This window comes from Pelodiscus sinensis, chromosome 21, assembly GCF_049634645.1.
Source record: "Pelodiscus sinensis isolate JC-2024 chromosome 21, ASM4963464v1, whole genome shotgun sequence".
In the NCBI taxonomy this organism is placed as follows: Eukaryota; Metazoa; Chordata; order Testudines; family Trionychidae; genus Pelodiscus; species Pelodiscus sinensis.
Genome location: NC_134731.1, coordinates 15,792,174 through 15,817,872, shown reverse-complemented (window position 1 = coordinate 15,817,872; position 25,699 = coordinate 15,792,174). Strand labels below are relative to the sequence as shown.

Genomic DNA, 25,699 nt, shown 5'->3' with positions numbered 1-25,699 from the left:
AGGGCCACCCTCAGAACCAGACAGCTGCTGCTTAGCACCCAGGCAGCTACAGCCTCCCAGCCCCTCCAAGCACTGAGCCAAGGCTAGTCCTGTGGGCCCACGGCACAGCTGGGATGAGCACTCGGGTCTCCTGCCCTAGGCCGGGCCTTGCCCGCTGGAGCGCACTGCTGGCAGGCTGGGAGGCAACATCCCAGCTGTCTCCGGAAAACCTTCTTCAAGGATGGTTACATAGCTTAGGAGTCCCTGGTACTATAAATGCAAAACGTGTGTATCCCTGCTGGACTGTACATACCTCCCTGGGGAGACTGCACCAGCGTGAACTCTGGCCAGTGGTCTGGGCACTGCGGGAGAGTTTGAAACAGGCCAGGGAAGAACGAACTTGAGGGACAAATAGTGGAGGGTTGTGCAGGGAATCTCGGAGGGGACGGGAGGGGGGCAGGAGGTCAGCATACCCCCACCCTCCGGCGATGCAAAGCCCCAACCTTCGGGAGCCACACTTATTGTGGCTCATTCTTCCATGAGGCCAGGATCAAGGCCCAAGCTGCACACCAGAAAGGTTCACCGAGGCATGTGTTTGAGCAGCGCCTGACATGAGCTTGTGAGCAGAGAGAAGTGGGATGTGCCGAACTGAGGACTGGTCACCTGCCAGAGCCCTAGCTGGAGCTGGGGGGACATCTCTGGTAAGCGTGTTAGCATGCAAGTTGGGTCGGGTTTGAACGCCTTCTGCCACAGGACACTGCTTGCTTAGAAAGGGCTGTGCGGTCCCTGATCAGGGTGGGAAATTCTCCTGTCCTAGCCCCCAGCAGGGAAGCCAAGAGCAGACACTGGCCTTGGAGACATCCTGGCTTGCTGGGGTTATCATAGCCTAGGCAGGGACTGTGCAACCTGGGAAACCCCAGGGACATGGGCATGACGTGGGGGTCTCCACTCAAGAAAGGGGATGGCTGGGGTCCAAAGCCTAAAAGCGAGCGTCCTCGCTGAACCACGGAGCAGGAATTCGGGTCCCTGTGACACAGGCTATTTCACTGATCCCGGCCTGATCTACTCGGCCCTCTCCCTCAAGGCTACTAAGAGGCCCAGCGTCCTCCCTGGGGGCCAGAAGCCCCGATGCTTTCAGATGAGGATTCAGCCCCAAGCCCCGCCTCAAGCCAGCCGCAGGAAGGCTCCATTCACCTTCTTTCTCCTCTATGTCAATGAGCTTCGTGATGAACTCCTTCAGCTGGGAGATGCCTTGCTGGAGGGTAGGCTGCAGAGGGGCCATCCAGCCTTCCTTGGCCCGGCTCGCCGCGGCGTCCATGTTCCCCACGGTCTGGATAGCCTGGCACCCAGCGAGAGGGAAGGGTCAACGCATAGGGCCCAACAGCAGCCGGGGGGGCCACCTCCTGGTCTTGAGCAAAGGCTGGCCGACCCCGCTGCTGCCTCCCACCCAACAGGAGCTCCAATACAGGAGGGCGGCCTGGCCTCCAGCAGCAACAGGATTTGAGGGATGTTGCCTGTGCCCCTACCAGCCCCTCAGCTTGGCTGATGGGAAACGCTGCATTGGGAAGTGCTGGCAGGGTCCCTTATGGACACAGATCACCCCCCCCCACACACGCACCACCACCAATGGGGCACCGTGTGGGGCAGCATGGGGCTTACCTTGGCAAGGAGCAGCAGGGTCCGACTGGTGCGGGCGTCCGCATGCTTCTCCCGCAGGTGGAAGAGCTTGGGGGACATGATGGCAGGGGAGAAGAAACGGAGGCAAAGGAAGCTGGTGACGGCAATGAACTTCACGTTCTGCAGGAGGAGAAGGCAGGGAGACGGAGAAGGAAATGCTCATTAAATACCAAGAGCAGCAACCGAAGCTTCCTGGGGGGGAGGTATGGGTCTGTCAGCTCACACCTGTGTAAACCCAGTCAGAACCAGGCCCCTTGACCTCCTCGGTCCAGAAACGTCACAAAGCGCTTTAGTGATTACACAGCGTATACTTCCGCCACTGCAATGCGGCCACCTCTGGGGTGGGACAAATATGTCTGGCAGGGCACCCAATGGTCAGGGAAGAAGGCTGCATTCAACTGAAACTGCAAAGGGGGATTCAGGGAGACATACTCCAGGCTGGAAATCAGGTAAGTTGGAAAATGCAGTTTCTTCCCACAGAAAATTCAGATGAAAGTGGGTGGAAAAAATAATTTTTATCTCAATTTTCTTTTGACATTTCAGTGAAAATTTGAAAATGGGCCTGTTGCAGTTTGCTGCCATGGTATCTCATGGGAGCTGTAGTTCAGTGCCTTGTACTCTCCTCCTTTATTGGCCCAGCTCCCTGTTTGGACTACATCTCCCATGATGCACCACAGTATGCCCACTGATCAGCATGGATTCCCTGGCCTTGGTGCATCATGGGAGATGTAGTCCAGCCAGTGAGACCAGCCAAGAAGAATGGGATATGAGAACCACGCTACAATTCCCATAAGGCACCAGGACAGGCTATTCCAAACAGGTATTTTGGTGTAAGTGGTTCCATTTTTCGAGATTCTCCATGGTGTTTCCTGCGAAAAAAAATGTGTTGCGCTTCCGTCACAAACAATTTCCGGCCAGCCCTGCAGGCTGCTGTTGCTTGGTTAATGGCCCAGAGGGAAGAGCACCCCCTGCTGAGCCACAGTGCTGCTCCCTGAAACGCCCCGCCCCCAGCAGGTTCTGCATGGGGGCCTCTTTCATTCAGGAATCGAAGAGGGCTTCCCTGTCCCGTCACTGCTGGGCAGGAGCAGCAGGCTCTGGGCAGCTGCTGCCTGGTGGGTTAAGCCGTTCTGCTGCCTCATAGCCAATGCCTGCTGGAAACCAGCCCCAGCATGGACAGCTGGGTCCACCCCAGAGAGGCATTCCTCTGGCAGGGGTCATCCCCACATCTGCTCTGCTGGCTTCCCGCTGGGTGTTACCAGATTGAAATGTCAGACAGTGGATTAATGGGGCACGTGGCCAAAAAAGGGGGCTGGGAAGGCTGGGGCCGTGCCCTTTCCCCCTCCCCACCATGCCCTGGGGTTGGGAAGGCTGGGGTGAGCTCACACCTACCCGCTCCCCTCCTCATTGTTTGGAGGGCCCCCCTGTGAGGGGTGGGGCCTTCAGCAGAAGGGGCAGGGTTGGAAGTTGAGTTTGCTCAGGTCTTCAGATGTGACCCTTGTCTGCCACTAGAGCCTGGATTCCAGACCAGAAGGGAACATGAATATTTATGAGGATTACTGTGTAGCAGGGATGTTAAATATCAGTTAATTGAATAGTCGAGTAACCTCATCAATTCTTATTGGTTAGTCGACTATTCTTACTGGTTAGTCTATAGGCCCCGAGGGCGGGGCCGGTAGATGCTGTATCAAGAGGCAGCAGCATGGGGTGCCAGGTGGGAGCTGGTCTGCAGCTGGTCTGCCTGCCCGCCTGGCTCCTAATACACTTTAAATGCAGAGCCGCAGGAGGTGTAGGTCTCAGACCTGGCGTGAGCCAGGACTGAGCTGGACTGCTGGCCAGCCTGCTAAAAAACGTACTGGCAAGGGGGAATGCACATAGTCTATAGCATTAACCTACAAGATTTTGCTTATTGATTAACCGACTCTACACGATTACATCCCTATTGTGTAGCTGGCTCTTGGAAGGTCGTGGCAAACTATTTGGATGGAGAAATTACCTTGTGTCAATTGCCAGGCTGTCTGGGAGACACAGGCTACCGCAGAAGCCTGCTGTGTGCTCCCAGGCCAAGGGGCTGCTGCAGAGGAATAAAGTCCCTTTGGACGGGATCCCTTTTCACCTCAGATCTGCTGGGATGCTCAGGGGAACGCTGCCAACCATAGAGGGGGAGATCCCAGGAGATCCCGGTTCCCTTACAACAGACAGCGACTTATTTCCGGACCGATCTGAAAAGATCCGCCCCCAACAACAAGATCTCCATCTCGAATGTAAAAAAATGAGGAACTCTGTGGCACCTTACAGACTAACCAGTCCATCAGCGGGGGTGGGCTGCAGCAGACACATGAAGTGGGAGCATCAGTTGGCCAAGATTTAGGGCAATTCAGGAACTGGCCGTCCCCTCTCTTGGGGGTGCCCCGAGTGACCTCAGCGGGAGCCCCAGTTATCACAGGCACCAGTGACAAAGGAACGGGGCGGGCCCGGCAGCCCACCTTGTGTTTGTCCTCTGGGAAGTGCTCCTCGACCCGCTTGAAGAGCTGGCGGAAGGTGGCACGGATGGTGGCAGGACACGTCCTCACCGACTTGGCAATGGCGATGAGCAGGTCGGTCAGGTAGGACTGGAGGTGCTGGCTGCTTTGCTGGATCACCTCACTCTCTGTCTGGATGCGATGTAGCCCCGAGCACCTGCCGGGTGAGCCATGCAGGCACAGTCGGGGCACCCATGGGGGGGGGGGAGGCCGTGTGTGCATGGGCAGGGGGCATCTCGGCAGCCCTGCAGCCGGGGGGGGGGGGGGGGGACAGCGCTGCCAACCCACAGGCTTCAGGAGACACATGGGCCACTGGCTTGGGTCAGGAAGGACGCTGCTCTGCCCCGCCAGCACAGGATGCAGAATGCTGAACTAGCTGGAGCACGGCCTGGTGAGTCAGCGCCTTTCAGCTGACACCCCCTCCCCGACGTATGGCTGTTCAGAGACTGGCCTGAGACTGAGGAGTAGAAGCCGGATGTCCAGGTTGGGCTGCTCATTCACCCTATGGTTCCTTTACTGGCCCGACCCAGGGGCCCCAAGAAGAGGGAATCGGTGGCTTTAGGAGAGCGCTCGGTGCAAGGGGGAAACTGAGGCAGGTTCATAATCCACACTGCGGGGCTAGGGCCTAAGCCGCAGCTGGAGTCAGTCCATGTAGATCGGGGTGGGCAAAAGGGCCACCAAGTAGGTGGATCTGGCCTGCGGAGGCCCTGCTGCTCCCTGCCCTCAGGCCAATTACAGCCTGGGGGCGGGGGAGCACCCGAAGCCTTCTCTGCTCTGTCCCCGCCCTGCGAGCAGCTTTGAAGCGCCCCGCGCTGCTTGCAGGGCCGGGGGGAGGGGGAGTGGAGGAGGCTTCTCGTGCTCCCCTGCCCCAGTCCAATCACGACCTGGGGGAGGGGAAGCTGCATGATGCTTCCTTCACCCTGCCCCGGCCCTGCGAGGAGCCCGGGCACCTCACAAGGCAGGAGGAGGCTTTCCCCACCCCCAGGCCCTGCTTGGCCTGGGGGTGGAGGAATGAGTCAAGCCTCTTCCAGGGCATGGGTGCCTAGTGGGAGGGGGGGCAAAGGGGATCCCCCACACCCAAACCAATCATGGTCTGGGGATGGGGTAGCCCCACCCCTTCCTGTTTAGGTCCCACCCCTTCTGGGGTGGCCCCAAGGCAAAAATTATTGCCCACCCTGGTGTAGATCCACTGGCCTCCACCGAGCGATGTCTCACAGCCCCTTAGGGCCACCCGTGGTGGCAGCGAATTGCAGATCCCGGGGCAGCTGTGGGGCTAACACGAGCCGGGTCCATGTTCCGGCGGGCGCCTGGGCTCTGAAACCCGGCAAGGGGGAGGGTCTCGGCCCCTGGTCTAATGTCTACACTGCTCCTTTTAGCCCCGCGAGCCCCAGGCAGCAGACCCGGGCTCAGCCTTGCTGCCACGGGGCTTTGCTGCGTCGACGTGCCCCACGTCCGGCTCTTCAAGACCATGGGCCTGATCTCACTGGTGTCAGGTCTGCAAGGGAGTTACCGCCCGGGGACAGGAGCGCGCAGCCTCACGCAGCCCCTACACGCCGAGAGCACGGTCAGCTCCAGCGGCAGGGACTCGGCACAGGGTGGCTGGCACCTCGCTGGAGCCAGGCCAGCAGCCTATATCAGCTCCACCTTCCTCGGCGTCGGAGCCAGCAGGTGGCGCTTGGTTTCAGATGCTCTCATTTCAGATGATCTCGTCCCCCGCCCAGGGGCTGCCTCTTACCCGACATCTTTGATCTCCACTTTGCTGGGATCCAGCTCGACATACTTCTTCTCATCGAAGACGCGGTTCACCGTCGGCCCCAGCACGCCGTGCAGGTACTGCATCCCGGCCACCTGGCGAGGGGCAGCGCACAGCTCGGACTGCCAGGCTCACACGCTGGCTCTCCCTCCCTGCCCACTTCGCGGTCACAGCAGGGACGTGGAACCTTTCTTGGGCCGGGGGCCGCGGACCCACAGAAACATCAGCCAGGGGCCGCGCACGAGTGAGAAGCAACCCCCCCCCACCCTCACTGACGTGGGCCCTGACTAAGAAGCAGAAAGACACTCCCCACAACCCCCTTACGCACCAGAGCTGAGGGGGACCAGGCTAGTAGGTTGTGCGTGCTCCAGCTCCACAGGGAGTTGGCGGAGGGGCTGGAGCGCCAGCATAGGCTCCCTAATGCTGGGGGATGCCTTGGGGGCCGGATCCAGGCAGCCATGTGGCCCCTGGGCCTGAGGGTTCCCCAGCCCTGGTTCACAGGCCGCAGGGCGTGGGCTGGTCTCAGTGTGCAGGTACCCAGATCTCTCCCAGTGAAAGTCTCATGGCACGGGGCAACCTGCTCTGTTCCGGAGACGGGGGCCTAGCGTTTAGAGAGGGATCCCAGCCGAGATCTCTGGCCCCTAACAGAGATAAGGGGCTGCCAAGTTACACTCTCCCCACAGCCACAGGGCTTCGGTTCCGACCCGGCTCTGCGCCGAGGAGGGGGTTCCCAGGCCTGCGACTGGAGGCGGCCAGACTCAACCATCCAGGAGGGCAGCTCCCTCCCTGGCGTCTGTGGGTCCTACCAGCCTGAAAACACCCCCAGGGGTGCACCACGCAGCGGCTGGGCCCGGGGCAGCACCTTCAGGAAGGACTCCATCGACTTCGAGGCCAGGGAGTTGCTCCGGAACAACGTGTTTGGCTCATCTGGAAAACGAGAGCATCACCCGTGAGAGACCGGACGAGCTGCTGTCCCGGTTTGGTCACCGGGGGCAGAATTAGCCTGGCACGTATAGCACGCTCCCCGGCCAATCAGACCTCGCTTAGCTACAAACGTCCCAAAGCCTCGCTCTGGAGCGCATATCAGACTCTTGGGGGTGGGGGGGGGCTGGGAAAAATTCCAGTCCCTCCGCTAATTATCTCCTCATTCCTGTTGCAGTTTGGGCGCATTCCCAGGACAGCAGGGAGGTCTCCGGGCATTCCCAGCCCTGCCGGGCAGGCCCAGCGGGAACAGAGAGGGCTCGCATACGCATCGAGGACTTGTCCATGGAGACGCCCAAGCCACTTGGGGAGTCCCGATACCTCATTCCCACTAATGTTAAGGCTCAGACACGGAGATGAGCCCACCCTCCGGGGGCCTTCCGGTGATCAGCCCCACTCGGATACTTGGACCCACACACGGTCCTGCGGACCTGAGACTCCGCCCTTTGAGTAGTTCCAACCTGGCCAGCAGACTGTAGCCCCTGCCCCTATGGGAAGAGACCGCCCTCGAGGCCTGGCGCCAGATCGGAACACCCCCACGGGAGGGGGGCAACCAGGTTCAGGGGGATTGGCCTCATTTAGGGTTCAGTGTCATTACCAGACTCGGGAGCCAGCCAGCCCCTCGTCCGTGGGCTCTGTGCGTGATCAGCTGTTTGGAGGCAGACAGACCCAACTCCTACAGATCAGGCCCCGAGTCGCCCGCCCTGCAGGGACACTGTGGGTGTGACAGCCTGACTCAGATGTCACTGTTTGTGAAAGATGAAGGGGCTGATCGGGGGAAGGGCAAAAACAGTCTGAGAACTCTGAGAGGAAGGACGGTGCAGCGGTTAGGGAGGCAGCCCCACGTGAGAGAGACCTGGGTTCAGGTCCTTTGCTCTGCCACAGCTTCCTCCACTACCCGGGGCAAGTCACAACCTCTCTAGGCCCAGATTCCCCATTGGCACAAGGGGAGGAGAACGTCCCTTTCCTGTCCCCCAGGGCTGGTGGGAGGATGAAGCCATTCAGGATGGGGGGGTGCTGCGATTCTCCAGCATTGGGAGCCAAAGACGCCTTTGGACGGATTCGCCTTCCTCGCAGCGTAGTTACGCTTCTCCAGCGCTGGGCAGCCCCAAAGCGCTGTGAGCAATGGCCCATTTGCTTTATTTGCCAGTAGGGGGCGCTCTTTATATTCCCGACTTACATACACCTCCGCAGGTAAACAAGCCATCCTGCAGGGAGGGCACTGTGAGAGCGGAGGCAGGACCCTGGTTTACTGCAGTGTGAGCAAGAGAACAGGGCTCATGGCATGGATCATCTGGCTTTGGGGCAGCTGGTCTATGCCGGACGCATGCAACAGTCTGCCCCTGACCTAGAAACACTCGTGCTGTTTAACTGAGTCACCGTGCGTGAAAACACTGAAATGACTCAGGGACATGGCTTGCCAAGTCCGGTTAGTTTCACATCCCCATTACACCCCCTGCCTCTAATCTAGCCCCTTTCGTCACCACGTTCCAAAGCTCAGTCGCATCGTCCCACTTTACAGGTGGGGAAACTGAGGCACAAAGAGGAGGGGAAACTGAGGCACAAAGAGGCGGGGAAGTGACTTGCCCAAGGCCAGCCAGCAGAGACAGGACCAGAACTCAAGGCTGCTGGACCCCAGGCCAGTGCCCTGCCTACTAGAGTGGCTCACCGCTAGCAACACAGGACCCTCCCCACGGCCTCACTCCTCACCTGTTTTATCCAACTCCAGCCGGAAGAGAAGATCCAGGAACTCTTTGGCCAGGCCTTGGCCCACGAAGAGCTTGACGAGGTTGATGGCCACTTCCTGCCTGCACTCTGCTGTCGTGGTTTCGTCGATCAGGGTGATTAAAGGAAACTTCCCGTCCTGCTGGGAGAAGGGGGAGCCGCGGTGAGTGGGAGCAGCCAGGACGAGGTTGGGGCGCTCTGGACTCTGGTGGGCTTTCTTGGGGGCTGGCAGCTCTGGAGAAAGCCGTTGTCTGCCAAGCGGGCACAGCATGGGCATTGGCAGAGCCGAGGTAACCAACCCCGCCTGCCGGGTCAGACGCCCTGTATCACCAGCGGTAAAACTCCAAGCGCCTGCCTCGGGGTGACAGGAGTAACGTCCTCAGCTACCGGCGGCAGTGGCCTGCTACTCCTGTATGTGGGCCAGCCACTGGACAGAGACCGAGACCACACGCAGTGGGGCTTATACTAGCTGCCCCCAGGCTGCCTCACCAAGCCCGTAGGCTGCTTGTGGCTGGGGCCATTGCTGCTAGCACGAACAGGGGCCCCCGGTGCTACTGTAATACAGAGGATTGTTAATTACTCTAGCAGGGCTATGCCTGGCATGTTCACTGGGGCAGGAGAGGAACCGATGGGGGTCAGGAACAGATCTCTGATGATAATGGGCTGAGATGAGCCGCTTATTTCAGGCCATCAACAGGGACGCCTAATTTGGGCAGAAGAGCCTCCCCAAGCCAGATCCGGCCTGCCTAGAGGGTTGATCCAGCCTGCGGAGGCCCTGCCGCTCCCCGGCCCCCAGGCCCATCAGAGCGCTTGGGGGCTGGGGGGCTCACAAAGTTTCCTCCGCCCTGCTAAAAGCGGCACGCGCTCCTCACAGGGCGGAAGAAGCTTCATGTGCCCCCCGTCCCCCGCCCCCAAGCTCGGATTGGCCCGTTGGCAGGGGGAGTGTGCACATACCCTCAGAGTTTAATCTACCTCGGATTTGCTTTTGAAAAGGTGCCTGTGCGTGTGCTTGGGCGGGAGCCAGTTTCCCGAGGGAGGTGGTAGATTCTCCCTCCCTTGGGGGCGTTGCGCCCAGTGCGGACAGTTCTCGGCTTCAACCACTGGCTACGGGGCTCCACGCCGGAATGGTTGTGTCCCTTTACGGCCTGTATGAAAACGACCACGGTGGCCTTCAAAGTCAAGGCTCTGCGGCGTCACCGACTTGTGGTAGCATTTGGGCGGCACCCTGCGCCCCCACCAACATTTTAATTGCTAATGTCCCTCGGGGGGGGGGCCCTCCCTGCACCCCGTTGCCTGTGCTCTGCGAATGCCTGTTCGGAACGGGGGAGGGGAAATATTAGCCACGTGCCCAGCTGAGCAGCCCCCCAGGTGTGCCCTGCCTGGGCTGGTGCAGCGCCGCCAACTCACCTTGGGCCCCGCTTTCACTTCCTGGCACAGCAGCTGGACGAGAGGCTGGTAGTAGCTGCCTGGCAGCACCGACTCATCCCGAAGCCGCACCTGAAGCTGCAGGGCACCCAGGTTGCCTCTGGAAGGGACGGAGCACAGAACCAGAGAGTGGTGAGATGCTGGGGGTGCCAGGACCCACGAGGGCCCCCGCACGATTGTGGTGAGCGGTCAGGCGCCCTCGCAGTAGGGCCAACTTTCGGAAGGGCTGGCACGGAACGACGCCCGCGGAGGGGAGAGTAGCCCCTACCGTGGCGCCCGCCCTGCACCCCTGTGAGCCCTGGAGAGAGTGGGGAAAAAGAGGAAAGCGGAGGAAGGAGAGCACCCCCTGCTGAGTCACCGGCAGAGCGCAGCGTGCTCGCCGCATTTCCCGGCACGAGAACGTAACTGGAGAATGACAGACTCACTCATCCACGCCAGGCTTGGATTTATCTGGCCGCAGCCTGAACCACCCTTCCTCCTGCTGAACATTCTGTGACCCCTGGATATTAAACACCACCTGGGGAGGAAGGCAGGAGGAGAAGATGAGAACACTGACCCCAAGCAAACCAACCCTCTCCTGACTAGGGAGGTAATAGTATCATCGATTAAACGATACACAAAAGCTTATAGGTTAAGGCTACAGACCTACACGCATTCCCCTCCTCCCCCCGCCAGTACATTTTTAACAGGTTGGCCAGCAGCCTGGCTCAGTCCCGGCTTGTGAAGGGTCTGGGACCTACCCCTACTGCGGCTCTGCATTTAAAGTGTATTAGAGCTCGGTGGGCAGGCAGCCCGGCTCAGTTTTAGCTCACACCAGATCCAGGAGCTCAGCTCCCTCCCCAGCTGGGGGCTGCTGCCACCCCGCGCTCCTGTCTCTGTATCTGAGGCAGCAGCACAGGGCGACAGGCAGCCGGTCTGTAAGGGGAGCTGGCTTTTAAGCTGGCTCCTCTTGTGGACCAGCTCCCCCGTGGTACCCTGCGCTGCTGCCTCTGATACAGTGGCAGCTGCGTGGAGTGGCAGGGGGCTCCTCGGGAGTGGGGTCGGAACGCACTGGCTGCCGGCTCTGCCCGTGGGGACTATAGAACAGCCGAGTAACCGACAAGAATTCACGAGGTTACTCAACAGTTCCATTCACCGATATTTCACATTCCTACTCCTGACCTGGTGACCACAGGGCACTTTCACAATCAAATCACTCCTGGGGGGTGTTCTCTCACCATGGTTCACACTCATTGCCAGCTGCACGGTTACAATACTGAGAGCAGGGCCCCCGTGGTGCGAGGTGCTGCCCTCCCCCAAGCAGTTTACGGGTCACGGGCTGGGAGAAAGGAGCTCACAGGTGGGGAGTGCAGACTCAGAGAGCTCGGGGGACCTGCCCCCAAAGTCCCACCGGACGGTTGTGGCAAAGGTGGGAAGTGCCCCCCTGTGCCAAGCCTTAATCTTGAACCCAAGGCTGGGCCGGGATTGGAGCCTGACTCGAAACCCAGAACCAGGCACGTCCATCCGAACCCCCCCACCCGCCCCAAGGGGATGTCATCACATTACAGAGGGAGGGAGAATTATTGCAGCCTGACGGGGGCACTTCTACCTGAGCACCTGATTCTCGCTATGTTCCATCCTACCACCGTCACGTCTGAGCCCCTCGCTGCCTTCAATGCATTTAGCCTCCCAACTCCCTTGCGAGGCAGGGCACTGCTGCCACCCCCCCGCCTAGATGAGGCACAAAGAAGCTACAGGACTTGCTCCAGGACATTCAGGAAGGTCGTGGCAGAGCTGGGGAACTGAATCCAGGCCTCCTGAGTCCTACACTAGTGCCCTGCCCACTGGCCCATCCTTCCTTCATGTCAGAGATAGGGGAAACTGAGGCAGGGGGCAGGGACACGGCTCGCCAAGGCAATAGAGGCAGCTGATGGAACCGGATCCCGAAGTTTCTGACCCATGAAGCTTATTTACTACGAACCCCAATTAAGCGCCCTCGCCCCTCACCTTCCCCAGGAAGTCATTCCTGCTCACGAGGTCCCAGTCCCACACCTCGATGCAGAGCTTCTCGGTGGCCGATTCGTCCAGCTCAAACTCGAAGGTCTCATTCCAGCGGGGGTAGCAGGATTTCTTGACCACCTTCGGGAAAGGCAAAGCAGCACAGCTTTCGTCACACTCCCCGGTGGGCTCCGAGCCACTGGGGAACAGCGTCTCGCCACGTCGCCCCACAGATGGAAGGGAACAATCACAGGTTTTCAAAGTTCTTCCCTGTGTCCCTAACAGCCCTTAAGTTCCCCACATGCGGGGAATTTGAAAGCTGAACGTCCGATTCCTCCCAGCCTTGATTCTTGACCCAATCCGCTGCAGCTCGGCACCTTGCCTGGCCATCGGCACCAGTGCAGAGCGGATGCAAACCTGTGCTGATGGGAAGCACCTCACGCGCCCTTGGCGTAGCACGAGCGACCGTGCACAGCGCAGGGCAGAGAGCACCTGGCTCTGCATTTTCAGAGACGACCTCGTGTGCCGGTGCTGAGCAGTGGTGAGCGCAGAGGGGTTTGGTGCAGCCAGGCATAAAAAGCAGCGGCACAGACAAAAGTCCCCATGAAATGTGGGCGAGGGACGTAAAACCGCCACACGGCAGGTGCTGGGCTGCTCCGGTTGGCCACTGGTTAACCGGTTCCCTGGTAAGCATGCCGGTAAGGCAGTGGTTACTGGTTAACCCTTTACATCCCTAATCTTGTTTGATTGGTCACTCTGCCTGTTGTAAGTTTTCCTTTCGCCCTTTGGACAATGGAAACACACTTGTCAATGTCACGTCTATCTTTTCTGGCTGATCAGTTTCACTTCCGAGACCCGGATTCCTCCTTACATGAAGGCCTTGCTAATGGCTCTGGCAGTGCAAAGAGCACTAACGTGCACACGTATTTACATCTGAGCCCATGGCCAGGCCTAACCGGGAAGAGAGACTGGTAGAACGGGGCCTTAGCATTACTGAGAATTCAGGGCTTTGATTCTCAGGCGCTACTGCATGGTTAGATCACACACACAACCATTAGCAGGAGAGGAAGGGAGAAGGGGGGATATGGGCCCTAGCCCCAGACCCTCCCACACCCCAAACCCCTCATCTTGCACCCCATCTGTCCCAGCCCCAATCCCCTCCCACCCCCAAACCCTTCATCCATACCCTAGAGCCTGCACACCCCAGCCACTCCCAGAGCCAGAGTCCTCACCCCCCCCACACCCTTCCACGTACACACAAGGCAGGTGTGTGTGGGGAGGGACTTGGCTCCACTCTGAGCATCACCAGACACTCCACACACCTGCCGCCTCTGCCCACAACGGGATCCACCCCCCGACCTGCTCTCCCAACTCACCGAGCTCTCCTGGGTCTTGCCTTTGTAGCGAACTCTGACGAAGGGATCCGAGGCGCCGTTCCGGTCTTTCCGAGCCAAATCCCTGTGGAGGGAGGAGGAATCTCTTGGCACAAGAGCACTGCCAACTAGAGCTGGCCGCATTTTCCAGCGGAAACGTGTCGGTGCACAAAGCAGACTTGGGTCAGCTGAGAGCATTTTGCCAGTCAGCATGAGCCCCGAACCAAACGTGGTGCAGAGTGGGTTCATCCAGACTCCCTCAGATTACTCACATGGTGGGGGGAACGTAAAAGCCTAGCACCCGATTCCTCCCAGCTTTGATTCGCTGCGGCTCCGCCTCTTACCTGGGCATCTGCCCCAGGGCAAAGCAGCAGCAAACCCATGCCAATGGGTAGCAGCCATGCAAGCTGCAGGGCAGAGTACCAGGCCCTACGTTTGCAGAGACGGCCTCATGTTCTCAATGTAAACAAAAAAAAATTTTTAAACTCAACAACAAAATTGAGAAGTGTTTTGTGTTGGAAATTTGAAAAAATGGTTTAGATCAACCCAGAAACGGGGCTGTTTGGAACTGCCTCCAAACTAATCCCATCCGCTATTTGCACAGCTCTGCCGCGGCGTGGCTGCCGGCAGCTTTGGGAGAACCTGCAAGACCCTGGCTTTTTCCTACTGCAAGTTGAACCGAGCGGGGGCCAGTCCACTGTGCGCCCCATAAAGGAACCTGCCCCTTAGCCCAAGCAGTTTTTCAATGCACGTTCCCTCCCCCTGCTGGCTGCTGCATGCCTCCAGGCCCGGAGGACAGAGGCCCATCTGCAGGGGAAGGAAGGAACAAGCCGCACATTTGTCACCGGCAGGAATGGTGATGGGACGGCTGGGGAGTTATGGAAGGAGGGATCTGCCATGTGCCCCAGGCAGGCCGAGGAGAGAAGGGCTGCCCACTACCTCCACCAAGCTCCCATACACATCAGAGGTCTGGGTGGGGTACAGGTGCGGTTTCCCGGGGCGCCATCTCAACAAGGGTTAACACCAGCTCAGTGTCTCTCTCCTTTGTATGAGTGCTCAGTGGTGCTGGGGGGCAGACGGGAGAGAAGTTCCTTTGGGAAGGGCACTGCAGGCTCATGGGAACTGATCAGACCAAGCAGTCCACCTCGTCCAATAGCCCATCTCTTGCAGCAGCCAGCACCATCTGCTACCGAGGAATCACTTTCTAACACTAGCTGATGCCTGGAAGAACGAGAGTTTATATTCCTTCCTGCTTCCCCCCCACCCCACCTTTTCTTTTTTCAGCCTCAGTGTTGTAACCCCAAGCTGCCTCATTATTCATTTGTACACCTGATCCTTTTCACTGTCCTCCTAAGCTCTTGGCCTCCCTGACATCCTGTGGCAATGAGTTCCGCAGGTCAACTATATGTATTTCAGTGCGTTGCCTCTCGCACGTCAGCGATCCTCCCCTCTCTCTCCTTTTTCCAGCTCGCTAAGCATTCTTGTTGCCAGTCTCTGGCCCCCTCTACTTCCGCTCTCTCCTTTCCAGCACACCGTGACCAAGTGGAACCAGACAAGGCCACATTAGATAACATCACAACAATAGTCCTGCTGTGAGGGCAGGGGACTGGATTTGATGATCTCTCGAGGTCCCTTCCAGTTCTAGGATTCTAACATTTTCAGGAACTTGTTCAACTCCAGGCATCCGGCAGTTTTCTCGCTCTCCTGGCTTCCCGTAGCTTGGTTTGATCTCCGGCTGGAGACATCCTCCCTAAAGGCAAACCCTTCACTAGCTGCATCTGTGCTTTGTCTCTACTGACTCAGCCCAGCTGCTTACCCTGATGTGTTAGCTGAAGGCATGAAACAGATCAGAAGAATTTGCAGTGGAACTGGAGGAGGAAACATTTCTACGTACAGGCATTCTGGCCTTCTCATCTATGAAGACACCCCCTCAACTGCTTTTATTCCCCCCCTCAAGTCATTTCTTACCCTGTTAAAGTTCAAGCCCTGTTCCCACTAAAGCTCTCTGTAGCCAGACATGTTATTTTCACATTTGTATCTTTTCGGTTTGGAGAAGACAACCTCCCCGGTTTATTGCCCTCTTTAACAAGGCAATTCCCATCTGCTTTAAACTAGTCCAGCAGATTGGCTCCACGGCCGTAGGTTTTCCATGGCACAGTTCGCGTTGCGGGGTGCTGACAAACCGGGCACAAAAGGCTTTGCAGCCTCCCACAGGCAGAGTGCACCCGTGTATTTTTAGCCGGGATGGCTTCAAAATAAAGCGGCGGCAGGCCAAGAAAGAACAAAAGCAAAGTCTTAATGGCAGAGCACGGCGTGTGTGCGCGACCCCCCGCTGTGACATCTCCTTCATGTTCATCTCATTACAGCCCCGTTCTCCCGGCCTCCCACGCGCCACGTTGTTCCCTGAGTCCTGCACACGTCCCTGGCTGCGTCAAAGCACTGACAACCCCCTACACTATCCTTTATTAACAAGGCAGAGCTCGGCCGACCCCACTGCTCAGAATTCAAATGGCAGAGATCTCTGGGCGGCAGCGCTTTGAATGGGGGTTGATGCACGCAGGGGTCCAGGCCGGTGTCTGCAGGATGCTGGGTTGTTATTTGCCTTAGAGAATTGGCAGGTACAAAGAGGCTAGTGGGGAAGACGCATTTCCGTGCTGCCTGCTCTCTGACTCATCTGGGCTGGAGTCTCAGAGCTCAATCCACTCAGCCAAGCTCCCCAGAAAGAGCGGAGGGACACCAGTTTACATCGTGGGGGACAGAGGCTAAAAATATCCAGACACCCCAGCACCACCCTCTTGAATTCGGGAACTAAAGAGGCGGATGCGTTTCAACGGCTCCCTTTCCCAAATGCACAGGGCAGGCCGGAGCCGTGCGCCGGGCTCCATCAGCGTGCAGGGTGAGTCACTGACTGCTAGCTGGGAAACGCCACCCTCTGCTGCCAGGCTTCTGTGAGCAAAACCACACACCGAGGCAGCCAGAGCGAGTCACAAAGGGGTTCGTCGGTCTCATGGGACTCACAGGCTGTGGCCGGCACCTGGCGTGTCCCGGGGGAGCAGGGAGAGGCGAGGGAGGAAGTGATGGAGGGGAGAGGTGGTAAGCAGACAGGGAAAATAATTAAGCCTAATACAATAAAACCAGGGTCACCAAAAGACCCAGAGTTGCGTCCCACTCTCTCCGGAAGGCATCCTGCTGGAGCCCTCCCTGCGTCGCCCTTGGAGAAGGCTCCTGGCCACCGGACTACCTGCAATTAGAGCAGGGATGGGCAAAATATGGCCCACGTGCAGAATCCGGATGGCAGCCCAGTGGGAGCCTCAGACCAGCTCCCACACACTAGTCAAAGCTGCCAGCTGCAGGGGCCACGTGCTCTCTGTGCGCCACGTGCTGGGGAGAAGAGGTTTCGCACACTGTCCGTCCCCCCGCCCCCCCCCAGCACAATCTCACAGCTCCCATTGGCTGGCCAGTGGCCAATCGGAGATGCTTGGGCCCATGCGGAGCCCCGCCCCCCAAGTCTCAGTGGCGCTCAGAGATGCACACAGCTCCCACAGCCGGCTGCTTTCAATGGGGGGAGGGGGCAGGCAGGGAGCCTGCGTGAGGGTCCCACTGGGCTGCTGGCCAGGAGCCTCCTAGGTAAGTACCTCCCAGCCAGAGCCTGCACCTGGCTCTCCAGTCCCTCCCTGCCCCCACCCCTGCACCCGCTCACAATCCTAACCCTCTGCACTCATTTCTGCACGCATACCCCCCTCCCAGACGCTGCCCCCTAACCCCTCCCCCGGTCACAACCCAAACCCCTGCACCCACTCCCACCTACACCCCCTCCTCCAAATCTGAATCCTCTCCTGCACCCAGACCCCCTCCCCGCACCCCAATCCCCTTCCCCAAATTCCCTTCTGCACCCAGACCCCACACCCCAATCCCCTACCCACATCTTCTCCCACCAAATTGGTGGAGTTCCCCCACCCAATCAACACTTATTACCCGCCCCCGCACTAGAGATTGTGGGGCATTGCTCTAGTGCAGGGAATCCCCCCCAACCTGCACCTAGTGGAAGGGAGGGGGAACTGAGGCGAGCTGTGACTCACAGGGAAGGGAACTCCAGGCAGCTGTCTGGCTTGGGAAGCAGATTCCCTGGGTTCTCCTCTCCTCCCCTCCCCTCCCCCCCACTCTTCCTGGCTGATGGAGCTGGCAGCGGCAGGCAGCTCAAGGGCACCCTACCCAAACAAAGCACCCGCTTCCCATCTGCCCCCCGACCCAGGAGGCAGCCTGCCCGACAGGGAGCACCTAGGGATGCTGGGACACGTACCCAGCCGCCGCCCATGCTGCCGGCACGGCGCCAGCCACAGGCCCCATCCTCCTGGCTCTGCAGGGGCACATTCAGGGCCAGAGAGGAAGCCAGCTCGGGCCACCCAGGGCCCTCAACTCCCAGGCCTGGGCGCAGGCCCCAGAGGAGGACATGGTTACACACAGGCTGAAATAGGAAGGAGAAGTCCGGCTTTGGGTCACTCGGCGGGAAGGATTTGGCCCTGCATTTTCCAGTCCCCAAACGCTCTCACTATCTGCTCCCTCCCCCGCGCCCAGACCACCTAGGCTCTTACCCCTCAGCCGCCCACCCAAACCCCCTTGCCCGAGGCCAGTGGTGCCAGCCCAGGCTAGCCAGGTGAGCAGGGGATGTGGCTTCAAGACGGGGTCAATCTTCACTCAGGCCGGTAACCCCCCCACTTTGCGGCGAGGCCGCTGGCTTAGCCACTCAAGGGCCGGTGGCCCACCCACAATTCCTGCCGTGCCCAGAGCGGCAGCCATGTTCTCCCACGGTTCCATGGGGCTGCTCACACCCGGGTGAGGCTGGCCTGGAGCCCATCACCTGGGCTCACTCTGCAGCCAGGACGGTCCTCTTGCCAAGGCGGGCGGGGCTGCTCTGCCCACGCCTCGGCCTGTCCGGGGACCGGGAATCCGCAACAGCCCTGCAGAGCAGGCACGGCCCAGCACCAAAGGGGGTAGGACTTTGGCCAGCCTGATTCTAGGGTGTCTGAACCCACAGGGCCCCACCACCTCCTCCATGGGCTCACGTTCCCTGCTAGTGACCCCCCTTGGAGTGCCCCGTATAATTCCTTCCTGCCCTATGGCGCACCCCCAATCAGCCGTGGGCCCCGCTTACTCATTCTTCAGCCAAGGCAGCCAGTAGGGCAAAAACAAGATACCAAGTGCCCACCGGTGGCCCCCGCTTCTCACAGATCTCGGGGGGTGGCACCCACGTAGCAGCAGGGGCCTTGGGACTCATTGAATAGGGCGATGGAGGGAGCTCAGCTTGGCAGGGACGATAAAAACCTCGTTGGCAACAGGCAGCAAAAAGGCCTTTTCAGTCTGGCGCCTGCCAGCCACAGCAGGGATCTAGATCAGGCCTCACACGTGCCACACACGGGGACGGCCAGGATGGAGCAGACACAAGACCCATCCGGCCCAGGGACTCATCCCCACCTGGAGACGGCAGCCGAGGAAGGGACAAGAGATCCCAGGGTGGAATAATCTGGAGAAGTTGTATCTCAGCTCCAGGTATTTAGCGGTTGATCTAAGGCCTCAAAGGAGAGGTTTTATCTTTTTAATGTAACTTCATCAATAACCAAATAAATGTCTGGTCCTTTTCCAAATCCTGTTTAGCTCTTGACCTAGTTGATGTACTGTGGCAGTGAGTGCCACAGGTTAAGTAAGCCCTATGTAATAAGAATACCCAGCACTGCTCAAAATGTTTTCCAAAGACAGTCAATAGAATTAGCTCCATTTTACAGATGGGGAAATTGAGGAACGGGGAGGGAAAATGACTTGCTCGAGTTCATCCAGCAGGCCCGTGGCAAAGGTGGGACTAGAACCCGAATCTCCTGAATCCCAAGCCAGCATTCCAGCCACTAGCTCACACTGCCTTCCTCAGAACACTACTGACTTGGGCTATATTGCTTATTACCCCGTCCCCCCCCCCCTTACGGCTCCGGCCAAGTCAGTGGAAAGACACCCTTTCCCCTCAATTCACTTCCACAGGCACTGGACCAGGGCCTTTGTGGGACATTGCACAGCCCTGGGGTTTTAAACGCTCCTCTTTCCCAGCCTCTGAGCAGTCTCCTTGGACAGCAATGGTGCCTTAGCAGCTTCCTCCCTGCAGACCCACCCCTGGCTTGCTCCACCCCCTTACCTGGCTTCAAACACCCTGCAGCGCAGCTTCCTCGCCCCCTCGCTGCCCAGGAGCGCAATCTGGAGGTGGATTTCCCCCTGCACCTCCTCATCAGGATCGATTTCCGTCAGGTTCCGCCAGCCGCTGTAACCTAGGCAGACAGAATCCTGTCATGCAGTTTGTCACTAACTACTAGGGAGTACTACCCAATAGCACAGCCTGGATAACACAACCACCTCGCTCTTCCATAGCGCTTTCCATCAGGGGGGCAGTCTCAAAGCGCTTCCCAAGTTTTAGTGCATTTCTCCTCCCCATGCCCTGGGAGGCAGGGACAGGCTGTCATCCCCAAGGGACAGCTGGAGAACAGAGGTCCAGAGAGTCTAAGTGACCTGCCCAGGGTCACACAAACCCGGTCCCATAGGAACCAGGCCAGCAGCTCTGTTTGCACACCAGGGTGCCAAGCAGCCATCAGAAGGCAACGGCCTTCAGTCACTGGTGGCCTCCTTCCAGGTTCAAACCAGTGTCCTAGCAGGGAAAGGTGCTGTAGCCCATTACCAATCCCCTGAGCCAAAGTGCCCTCTGATCTTTTCCATCCATGTGTGCATTTTTTCCATCCACGTGCGGGATAAATTTTTCTATGTGCTCCAAGGCATGTGTGGATGTGCACCACCAACAGAAACACAAACCTAGCTGTGGGCACTCTGCTAATCAGCTGGGTGGCATTTGACTGTCTCCTGTGCGGCTGCCCAAACGCTCAGCTTACAGGCAACCCTGCCCTCAACCACCCACAGCTGAGTGGCACAGGGCCCTTTTCCTGGATCCTTTCCCCCCTCTGGGGCCTAAAATTCTGGATACTCCCTGAGTCCTCACAAATCCAGACAGACCCTCCCCTAGTGCGGCTCCTTTCCCTTCTGCAGCTGCCCAGACACATTCAGGGGGGAGGCCAGTGCAGAGCTCCCCCCGCCCACCCCCTCCACCCACGCAGCAGTCTCTGCCCTCAGCTAGCGGCTGGCTCAGCTGGGCCGAGTAAGTAGAGGACGTGAGCTGCCTGCCAGAGACCTGCATGACTCATCCCTGATGGAGGTGGGAGACGGTTTCCTCCAGGATTTGCAAGTGCTCTGGGCGCCCAGCGTGGGCAGGTTTATCAGGACGAACTCGCGCCTCTCCCGGGGCACACCGCTCTGCGGCAGGCAGGCAGGCAATTTAAAGGACTGGCTGGGGCGTGCTGTAGGGGATGCACCCACGCTCCCAGCTGGGCCACTAGGAGGGATTGGCAGCAGCTCCCATCTGTCCATGGTGCCTGGCCCCAGCCTGCTCCTGCCATGGGGGTGGGCGGAATTGGCGCCTGTCAGGCCGCGGCCCTGATTCTGGGGCAGGCACCACAGTCTGGCTCCCACCTGGCCATGTACTGGGGGACTGGAGGGATTCTAGGGGTGCCAGGCTTTGGAGGGAAAGCCTTCCCCCCCAAATCCACTCCCTTGGTGCTTGCCACACCCCGACTTCCCCAGCCCCACCCCGGTAGTTGTGACGCAGTGTTGATAGGATGTCAGTTTCACTCCCAGCTGATTGTTGAGGCAATGGTGGTGGTGGTGGTGTTGGGGAGTAGTGTTTGGCTCAATTCTACCCTGCGATACAACCAGGCTAGCCTGTAGCCTTTGCTGGGCTGCGTAAATGGCCAGGCTCATCTCAAAAAAAGATATACTGGCATTAGAAAAGGTTTAAAGAAGGGCAACTAAAATGATGAGGGGTTTGGAATGGGTCCCATATGAGGAGAGATTAAAGAGACTAGGAGTTTTCAGCTTGGAAAAGAGGAGACTAAGGGGGGATATGAGAAAGGTCTATAAAATCATGACTGGTGTGGAGAAAGTGAATAAGGAAAAGTGATTTACTTGTTCCCATAATATAAGAACTACGGGGCCACAAAATGAAATTAATGGGCAGCAGGTTTAAAACAAATAAAAGGAAGTTCTTCTTCACACAGCACATAGTCAATCTGTGGAACTCCTTGCCTAAGGAGGTGGTGAAAGCTAGGACTATAACAGGGTTTAGACGAGAACTAGATAAATTCATGGAGGTTAAGTCCATTAATGGCTATTAACCAGTATGGGTAAGGAATGGTGTCCCTAGCCTCTGTCTGTCAGAGGGTGGAGATGGATGGCAGGAGAATGGCTTGACCAAGCATTTTCCATCTTCCGCAGCCCCGCCAGGGAAAGGGACTCCCCCTTACCCTCTCCTTGCCAGGCTTTCTGTTTGAGGGCTGGCAGCTGTAAGGAGAAACCAGCCCCACCGGCGTGACTGCGCCACAGAGAGACTGCCTTACCCTTCGGATGCTCAGTCAGCACGTCCCGCGTGACGCAGACCTTCCCAATCACATCGTCGCGGCTGGGGAAACACAACAGAGCAGCTCACAGCACAGACCATAAACCTCGACGCGCCAACATCTGGTTCAAATTCCCACTCGGAGCCTGGCCCCCCGCAGGGCTAGCTCAGGGGGGAGCCGGTTTGCTGTCTGGCTCAGACACAGACAAGACTTGGCATAAGCCACAGCCCACTTTCAGCATGAGATTAAATCCTAATTACTTCCACAGAGCACAAAGCCGAGTTTATGGGCTACCTCTCTGCTTGGACCTAAAACTAGAGATGTAAAATCCTGTTTAACCAGGGCAGGCTGCTCCAGCCCAGCGAGGTCACCAGTTAACCCGTAAGCATCACCCCCTAACCAAGCCCCATTCAACCCACTTCTCAAATAGCACGCCTCACAATGCTTTACAGGAGAAACCCAGGAGCAATGCAGATAGCCTCAGTGTCACAGTTTCCCTATGTCTAGACTATGATGTTTTTCCAGGAGAGGTATCCTGGAAAAATTCCGCCACATCCAGGGAACGCATCTGCTCTTCCGCTTTTTTTTTTTTTTGCAGAAGGGCAGATGCACTCTTTCGGAAGCCCTGTCTTCCTCCTCCCACGAGGAAGAAGGGCTCTTCCAAAAGAGGGTTTTTTCCCCAAAATTTGGCCCAGTGTAGATGGGCCAAATTTTAGAAAAGCCTCTTCCGAAAAAGCTATCAGAAAAAGGTATGCAAATTGCACAGTGTAAAGCCCCGTAGTGTAGACACAGCCAGAGAGGGGAACAGGACTTGCTCAAGGTCACACAGTACCAGAGCTGGGAACAGAAACCAGGTCTCCCACTTCCTGGCACGATGCTCTACCCACTAGGCAAGGCTTCCACCCCTACGAGTCTGCAGCCTCCCTGGCCCTTTAACACGCAGTTTTCCCCTCTAAAGAGTCGGATTCCAAGAGGTGTTGAAATTCTGCAGCTCCCTTAGCCTGTTGGGGTCAGTTTCAAAGAGATGCTGGGGCACCATCTGTCATCTGGGCACGTCACCTCCCCTTCCTGAGCGTTTTGCTGCTCCTTGTGTGGGGGAAGCCAGGGCGGAGGGGCACCCCTCTTCCATTCGACTTGGCTGTGCTCCCTGAGTCATGAGACATCTGCCTGTGCTGCTCAATACGCCGAAGCTCCCCCCGACCCTGGCACACACATGTGCACGCTCTTGGGCAGTCGCAACGAAGAGAGGCGGGCAAGGTGGCACCAGCAAGGCTGTTGGGAGGGGGAAACTGAGGCAACGGGCTGGGCTCCAACTCACTTAAGGTCACCCCATGACAGAACTAAACCCCAGGCCATTGTCCAGCCCCTCTGGCATCAGAGGAGCTGCCCTGGGGGGAGGAAGGAGATGGGCTGGAGAGAGACCGGCACCATACCTGAGTGCATCTTCATCCAACACGTAGAAGGAGACGCTGTGGAAGGTGGGTGGCAGATGGACCTCGTATTCCTCCCCCCAGAAGGGGGAAAGCGTCTTCCAGACTGTGGCTGTCCTGGAGGGAAGAGGGTCCCTTAAGCCACACGTGTCCTGCTGGCCATTACCGGGGGGGCATGGGGCACCAGAGTCTCACCCAGCCCTCGTGTTCCCATGGACACGCCCCTCCTTGTTTAATTTCCGAGGTCCCCAGAGCCATGGCCCAGAGCTCCGGTAGGGACACCGCGACACCAGCTCCCGTGCCACGTGTCCACCAGCCTCTCCCGACAACTCACAGTCACCATGGGGCCATCTACAGGCAGCTGGAGCCCAGGGTTAGCGGACCCTGGGTTTCAGCATCCGCACTCACTTGTAGCCCCAGGAACTGTTGAACCCTGGATCCCAGCCTGGGGCTCAGGCTTGGGCCCTAGTCCAGTCCCCCAGCCCAGACTTGCCAAACGCTGCCCCTCTAGCTCTTTGCCCTGGGGCAGCTTGGAAAAGCTGGACAGGCCAGAGGACAACAAAGCCCATGGGATTGTGGGATACCGGTGGTGAGCTCCAGAGCATGAGTCCGACAGGGCTGCACCTACACTGCGGAGCAACAGTGCTTGGACCGTGGGATGCAGCTGGACTTGGCCTCAGACCCTCCAGCCCTGTCCCCTGTGGGGTCCTGGGCATCGTGCCCTCTAAGCTGCTGACACGGCTGGGCAGGGGCTGTGGAGCCGGCACTTCTGGGAAGTTCTCCTCATGCTATCCCCAGCAGCGTGGGTATGCCCTAGCTGGGAGAGAGGCACCCCTCCCCCAGCCTCACCTAGCCTGGGGCTGCTGCGGTGAGAAAGGCTGCGGGAAGCCCTCTCTCCCCAGAGAGCCTGTACCCCAAGCCTCTTCATCTCCAGCCCCGCCCCAGAGCCTACACCCCCAGCCAAAGCCATCACCACCCCCAACCCTGAGCCCCCTCCTACATGCCCAATCCCTCGGGCCTACCCCCATCACAAATCATCCCTGTGCGGAATTAATTTTGTTCTGTGCACCAGCATGGCAGCAATGGGTCACCTCACCCCCTCAGTGGTGTGTGTAACAAAATTCATTACACACACACACACACAAAATCATTTGAGGGAACACTGGCTGGGATGCTGGGTCCAAGCTGTGGGTTAGTGCGTAGAAAGGCGGGGAGCAGTTACGCCTGCGCCCGGGTTCGAACCCTGCACTCACACTGCAGTGAGGACATCTCCACAGGGACCCAGGGCACTTCTCCATTGCAGTGTGTCCTAGCCGCATTCCACGCTCCCTCCTCTCCCCCCTCACGAGCATTTGGATATGCCACCGGCCCTTCCCCTGGGGGTCCACACCCCATTTCAGTGGTGTGTGCCCAGCCTCTCTCGCTTTACACTTGGATGAGCTCGGGGGCAGCGCAGGGGAAATGGGAGGATCCTGAAAACTTCTCTTGCAACATGGGGTCCCGGCATGGAACCCCCAGGAGAGGCCCTTCTGCCTCACTTCCTGTCCTAAACTACATTCCGGCGCTAACAGCTTTTGGATGCTCCTAACTCAGGGCTGGCCATTTACATCACTGCCCTGTAGCAAAAGATTCGTGAGTGCCTATGAACAGCAGCCTCCCAGGCTCTCCTGCCCGCACTAGTAAAAAAAAAGGGGTGGGTTTTTAAGGGAAGGTCTACACATACGGCAGCGATCGACTCCTGATCGCTCTTGTCGACTCCGGTACTCCGCCAGAACGAGAAGTGTCAGGGGAGTTTACAGGAGAGTTTCTCCCATTGATCCTTCTCCCCGCAGTAGAGACCCTGCGGCAACTCGATCGAAGGTACGTCAACTCTAGCTACGCTATTCGTATAGCTTGACATGCGTGCCTTAGGTCGACCTTGCCCCGTTGCGTAGACCTGCTCTAAGAGGTGATAGCTACCCCATATTAAACTCCTAGCGCAGACAGGGTGAGGTGTATCTCCAACATGCATTAGCTGGTCCCAATCCTAGTGGGGAGCCAAGTTAGAATTAAGTTTAACCAGCCAACACAGCACTTTTCAGCTTTAGGCTCCGGCTTGTCATGGATCCAGAGGTGCTTGGACCCAAAACATCAAATTCACTTCAGTTCGGTTAGAAACACAGAGGAGAGTAAAAGTCAGCATTTGCTGCAGAGGATACGAGGCAAACAGGAGAAGGGAAATCAGTTTTCTGATCACTCCTTGTTTCCAGAGTCATCTTGGAAGTTGGGAGGGGAGGTTGAAATTAAAAAAAAGAAAAAAAAAGAAAAAAAGCATATCTACAGTTTAAAGGGGTGCGGGAGGGGTTGACTGAGTTCTACCATCTGTTCCAAAATCAACATGACA

General features: G+C 58.1%; 1 protein-coding gene across 3 annotated transcripts in view; it reads right to left on the bottom strand.

Moving 5' to 3' along the window:
- LOC102451490 (ras GTPase-activating protein 4-like) overlaps positions 1-25,699 on the bottom strand; it is a 48,949-nt gene that overhangs the window by 7,671 nt on the left and 15,579 nt on the right. For 2 of the 3 annotated variants that reach the window (XM_075904970.1, XM_075904968.1), the window contains exons 3-15: positions 23,320-23,433; positions 21,887-21,948; positions 19,588-19,717; positions 13,413-13,494; positions 12,046-12,177; positions 10,485-10,576; positions 10,042-10,159; positions 8,620-8,776; positions 6,791-6,855; positions 5,911-6,023; positions 4,140-4,332; positions 1,639-1,776; positions 1,174-1,318 (exon numbers count right to left, since the gene is read on the bottom strand). In XM_075904970.1, coding sequence (XP_075761085.1) covers positions 1,174-1,318; positions 1,639-1,776; positions 4,140-4,332; positions 5,911-6,023; positions 6,791-6,855; positions 8,620-8,776; positions 10,042-10,159; positions 10,485-10,576; positions 12,046-12,177; positions 13,413-13,494; positions 19,588-19,717; positions 21,887-21,948; positions 23,320-23,433 — 1,541 coding nt within the window. The remainder of the gene's footprint in view (positions 1-1,173; positions 1,319-1,638; positions 1,777-4,139; positions 4,333-5,910; positions 6,024-6,790; positions 6,856-8,619; positions 8,777-10,041; positions 10,160-10,484; positions 10,577-12,045; positions 12,178-13,412; positions 13,495-19,587; positions 19,718-21,886; positions 21,949-23,319; positions 23,434-25,699) is intronic. The other variant, XM_075904969.1, reaches the window with a different exon arrangement.